At 50.3% G+C, this 5869-nt stretch overlaps 1 protein-coding gene across 1 annotated transcript; it reads right to left on the reverse strand.

The window, feature by feature from the left end:
* Positions 1-919: 919 nt before the first annotated feature.
* Positions 920-5349, reverse strand: Krt6a (keratin 6A). Its single transcript, XM_050130598.1, has 9 exons — positions 4745-5349; positions 3993-4207; positions 3633-3693; positions 3393-3488; positions 3069-3233; positions 2522-2647; positions 1971-2191; positions 1741-1775; positions 920-1640 (listed from the first exon to the last, which is right to left on the reverse strand). Exons 1-9 carry the CDS (start codon positions 5279-5281, stop codon positions 1408-1410), a joined length of 1689 nt encoding a protein of 562 aa, XP_049986555.1. The 5' UTR covers positions 5282-5349; the 3' UTR covers positions 920-1407.
* Between the last annotated feature and the right edge of the window lie 520 nt (positions 5350-5869).

Raw genomic sequence — 5869 nt, forward strand, 5'->3', positions numbered from 1 at the left:
AATGTTATGGGAATAACCATCCACGATCTGATTGCATCTAAGGTCCACTTCACAAGTCAGAACTCATTCCTGGTGCTTAAATGGACTCAAACCAGGTGCCTTAGTCCTAGGCCCCAGGGGAAGAACTAATATAGTTATTCTGTTAAATGTACATAGTAATAAGATATCCATTAAGTTCAAATCTTTATACCAATTATTAGTGTATATTTCAAGATGAATCAGAAAAACTTCTTTTTACAGTAGATGATGATTAACAGAGACACACACACAACTGATCATCAGGCAGAGATAGGAGACCGTGAAGTGTTCAGCTCTAAATGGACAGATGTATCACACCTCCACACAGGACACGGCTCAGGGACATTGCAGAACAGAAAAGGAAGATTGTAGGAGCCAGGGGTAGTGAATATTAGCGGTGAAAGAATGTTTGGTGGACATGGCAGGACGTTTGTACACAACACATCACAGTAGCTGTGACTACATGCAGAAAAGTCTCAAGACAGGGAGCCAGTGAAAAGCCCAGCATGGAATAGGAAAGAGCTCCCTCACAGTGACATCTTGCAGAGAGGTTTTGGATTTTGATGACTACTAGGATAAACGGTAATTTTCTTAGGAATGTGTCCCCTGAACGGTGTCATGTCCATTAGACTCTAATTACCCTGCACCTCCAGGCAACACCGAGTGAACTCATTGGGGAACCAAAGAAAGCAAGAGGCAGCACAAGGAGATGAAGAGGAAAAACAGAAAGGGATAGAGGAGGAATGGGGGAGGTAGAAATGAGGAGTAGGTTTTCTCAAATAACACTCTATACTCACATGAGATCCCCAAACAATAAGAATGATTGGCATGTCTTATCTAACAAAGTTGCAGAGTCTCCATAGAAAACAATGTGCTACAAAAATACACGTGGGAGAAGCCATTATGTTATAAACATGCTTTATTTCGCTTTATTACAAGAAAGCAAAGAACAGAGAAACATCACATGAGCACAGACTCTGTACATCACAGGACTCTTGACGTGTGTGATCACAGTTACTGCCAGGGAGGTTCGTGACAGAGAAGATGGGGTTTTCTCAGGCCACTGGGAGACAAAGGGAAGCTCCTGTTTAGGTGAGTAGGACCCAGACAACGATTTCCAGAAGGAAAGGGGCAGAGAGACCCTTTCTCAGGCAGCCTCAGAGACAGTCAGGAGGCAGAGTCTGGAAACCTAACTAGAGCTTGCAGCACCAAATGTGAGGTCAGAGGATGACAATGAGAAGATGCGTATTGGGGACAGAGGGGAGCAACAAGAACTCAGCTTCTCAGCCCTAAACTTAGAGCAGAGGGAGGAAGGCAGCAGGGACAGCACCCAAGCACAGGGCTCTGCCAGAGCATCTGGGGAGCAGACAAGCTCAGGCGACAGGGACTTCAGTGCCGGTAGCTCTTCCTGCTGGAGGAGGTGGTGGTGTACTTGATGGTGGAAGAGCTGCCACCAGAGGAGCTCAGGCCACCACTGAGGCCTCTGCCACTGCCAGAACTGAAGCCACCTCCAAGGCCATGGCTGCTGCTGTAGGAGTAGCTGCTGCCTCCTCCCAGGCCCAAGCTGCTGCTGGCACCGCCTGCACTGCCATAGCCGCTGGACATGGTGGACTGCACCACAGCTGTGAAGAGGAGGAGGGGACAGAGGACACTGTGAGCCGGCTATGTCCTGCGAGTCAGGCACAAGGCAGGGGAAGGGGAGGCGGCAAGCAGTGTACTTACAGATGTTGACGGGTCCAACGCCTTCACCATTCAGCCTAGAATAGGAACAGAGCAGATGAGAAGGTGAGACCTAGGGAGCCATGACCTCAGTCCTCGTGACCCCTCAGTGTGGTGACAGGTCACAGAGTATCCCTGGTAGAGTGGTCTCTGAAGGGAGGCATTGTGCCCACAGCCAGTGCTCCCTCATGCTGTGCTCATGCCTGGCATCATGGAGGAGGGGGAGCACTCACCTGCACTCCTCTCCTTCCAGCAGCTTCCTGTAGGTGGCGATCTCCACATCAAGGGCCAGCTTGACATTCATGAGCTCCTGGTACTCCTTCAGCAGCCTGGCCATGTCCTGCTTGGCCTTCTGCAGGGCGTCCTCCAGCCCTTCCAACTTGCCCCTGGCATCCTTGAGGGCATTCTCCCCACGCTGCTCAGCTTCAGCAATGGCAGCCTGAAGGTTGGCACACTGGGCAGAGAAAGAAAGAAAAACAAACTTGTACTGTGGTTCTTTCGAGAGGGTGATTTTATCCATGGTCTTCTTGGTTTGTTCATTTGATTTTTTGTTTTTCAAGACAAGGTTTTTCTGTATAACAGCCCTAGGTGTCCTGGAAGTACGTCTTGTAGACCAGGCTGGCTTCGAACTCACAGAGATTTACATTCCTCTACCTCCCAAGTGCTAGGATTAAAGGCATGTGTCACCACCACCCGGCGAGCCCGAGATCTTCGCTCCCAGTGAGCAGGAGGCTGGAGCACAGAAATGAAGGAAGCATCCTGTGATGCTTTTGGTCTGTGCTACCTGCTTCTTGACGTGGTCGATCTCAGATCTCAGCCTCTGGATCATGCGGTTGATCTCAGCGATCTCCTGCTTGGTGTTGCGCAGGTCGTCCCCGTGTCTGCCTGCTGTGACCTGCAGCTCCTCATACTGAAGATCAATGGAAAATAGAAGATTAATTGAGTTTTTGCCCGCAAAACCTAATTCACATCTAACTGGACTGCGCTATCCTTGGTGCAATGGCTTTTCCTCAGGAGAAGCTGTGGGAGAGCATGGACTACATACTTCTCTTGGGAACTGAAAATGTTCTGTGTGACCTCATGAGGTCCTATATTCCCAGAAGAGCTCAAGCTCAGGGACTATGGACCCCATTTATGGCAACTTTCCCTCTTCTTCTGGGTTCTTTTGAATGGTAGACTACAGCTTCACTGTATAACACAAGTGCAAGGTCCATTTGCTCTTACAAGATCCCCGTTTCTCCTTAGTAGACCTCTAACCTCCGAGGAAATTAGCGTCTTATGGATTCATTTTGTCCCCATTTTTCTTCATCAGGCTCCCCCTAAATACTCACTTTGGTTTGGTACCAAGACTCTGCTTCAGCACGGCTCCTCTGAGCAATCTCCTCATATTGGGCCTTGACCTCAGCAATGATGCTGTCCAGATCCAGGCTGCGGTTGTTGTCCATGGAGAGGACCACAGATGTGTCAGAGATGTGAGTTTGCATCTGAGACAGTTCCTACAGAACAGAGAGGCAACATCAGCTTTGGATGTAAGGAATACAGATGTTACCAACACCACACTCTCACTGTGCACAGGGGAAATAAAGTGAATGGGGCAGATTGAAGAGGGAGGAAAGAGAGAGAGAGAAAGAGAGAGAGAGAGAGAGGTGACTTACTGCATCGTAGAGAACTCTCAGGAAGTTGATCTCATCTGTCAGACTGTCTGTCTTGGCTTGCAGTTCAACCTTATTCATGTAGGCAGCATCTACATCCTGACGAAAGAGTCAACAACATGGAATTGGGTTATTTGTCTTGCACAGCAATGTCTGCTCTGCCTCCCTGGCAACCATGCTCTGCAATAAACCAGACATGCAAAGCCATTCCTCTCCATCAGCAGAGAAACTCAGTCAGCTTACCTTCTTCAGGGTCACAAATTCATTCTCTGCTGCTGTGCGCTTGTTGATTTCGTCTTCATATCTACAAGAGGGAGGGTTCCGCACATTGTAGTCAGCAGGTAGATGGCCTCAAATGTATCTGTGACCCAGCCCCCATTTCTATAAATGCAATATAACCAAATCACACCACTGATGAATGTTTTGTGTGATTGAATATTTTACTCCTTTTCTCTCCCTAGGCTCCTATTGCCCTCCATGGTGTTTGACTTCAGCTGTTTGACAAAACTATCTCGTTTCACTATTTCAATTCCTGGAGTCCATGTCTAGGTTTGGGTCTTTATTACTATGAACTCGGCAAACTGCGTTCCTTTTTTAACTCACTTGTTCTTGTAGTCCTCCACGGTCTCCTGCATGCTCCTCAGCTCTGCGTCCAGGCGGCCCCTCTCCCCAGTGATGCTGTCCAGCTGCCTCCTGAGGTTGCTGATGTACTGCTCAAACAAGGGCTCCAGGTTCTGCCTCACGGTCTTGGTGCCCTGCTCCTGCAGCAGGGCCCACTTGGTGTCCAGGACCTTGTTCTGCTGCTCCAGGAAGCGCACCTGGAGGCACCAAATGAGAGAAGTTTGAAGTTCATTCTGCTGTGATCCCTTCACAAGTGTGACTCCTGTCTCATGCTGTCTGCCTCAACCTGTTCAGTATAGTCCCTGGCCCTGGGCCTACAGGCACAATCCAGAGCAGAGCTCCCAACACCATCCCTCTGAGGAAGGCAGGGCTCTCAGGCAGGGCACAGGCAGCCTAGCAGTGACATGCTGGAGTGTGGTGCAGTTTAGTGCTGCCGTGATGGCTCCAAACTTCCCTGTAGAGACTCCTGCCTCAGTTCTGTCCTCTGTGATGTGAGGCCTGAGCTCATCTCAGTGCACTGGAATCAGACACCCTGATGGGGCAACCTATTAGGAGAGGAACTCTGACCCTGATTGCCAGCTGCAACTACAGAGTGGACAACGTCAGGACAGAGTCACCTAGAGACAATGGCAGTGATTGAGCAAAGCCTAGAACATCTTCCCTCCACAGCTGTCTTTGGCATTCACTCCAGATTCTACTCATGCTCATTTGCCCTGGACAGAACCACGTCTCACCTTGTCGATGAAGGAGGCAAACTTGTTGTTGAGGGTCTTGATCTGCTCGCGCTCTTCAGTCCTTACCCGCTGGATGGTGGGGTCGACTTGTAAGTTCAGAGGAGTGAGGAGGCTCTGGTTGACGGTGACCTCTTGGATGCCTCCAGGGGGGCACACGGGGAAACCAGCACCCCCATAGCCACCACCAAAACCAGCTCCACCACCGAAGCCAAAACCGCTACCAGCTCCACCACCAAAGCCAAAGCCACTGCCGGCTCCTCCTCCAAAGCCGAAGCCTCCTCCAACTCGGCTGCCATAGCCTCCACCAATGCCACAGCTGCCCCCTCCAATGGAGATCCTCTTGGAGCTCCCCACACCATAGAGGCTTCTGCTGCCAAAGCCAGCTCCTCCACACACTGCCCCAGAGCCACCGCTACCCCGGGAGCGGCACACAGACACACTGCTGAAGCCAGAGCGGTTCAGCCCAGGCAATCTGGCTGAGCCGGCACTGAAGCCACGGTGGCTGGTTTGACTTCTGATGGTGGTTTTGGTAGACATGGTTCCTGGAGTTAGAAGTCTGAGAAGTGGAGAGGGTACAGGGCAGAGCTGAGCGGATGAGCGTGATGGGCTCTGGGCAGCTGCTTATATATAGTGTGGATGGGCTGGGCTAGGTCCCGAAGGTGAGCTTGTATAGTGGGAAGGGCAGGGCTTTACAAATAATGAGATCACCTCCAGATCTAGAAACGTCTGATACTTGAAGAATGCTTTTGGCTTCTTTTAGTCATGGAGCAAATTCTCCTGCCTTCCAGCCTTGACTTGAATACAATGAGCCTGGACGTAAGTTCTCTGAAGTCATGAGTTAGTCATCTTCTCAAACAAAAGAGACAAGGAGCTGATCTGTGATAATTGTCCCTTCCTTCTGCTTATTTAGACACTCCCTGTGTGCCCCCTCACCACACAGGTTTTCCCTCCACCTGCCCCTCCCTCCCTAGCTCTGTCAGACTCTCCCTACAGTCATAAAGCATTTGCCCAATATCCCACTCTAGAAATTGCCAGCTACATGGAACTAATTCTTCTCTAGCTCCTGGCTGCTCTTCCTTATGATCTGGCATGGCCAGTAGAGGCTCTTTGCCCATACAACCCTCT

This window comes from Alexandromys fortis, unplaced genomic scaffold (genome assembly GCF_014885135.2).
Source record: "Alexandromys fortis isolate MF-2015 unplaced genomic scaffold, M_Fortis_MF-2015_v1.1 scaffold_348, whole genome shotgun sequence".
In the NCBI taxonomy this organism is placed as follows: domain Eukaryota; kingdom Metazoa; phylum Chordata; class Mammalia; order Rodentia; family Cricetidae; genus Alexandromys; species Alexandromys fortis.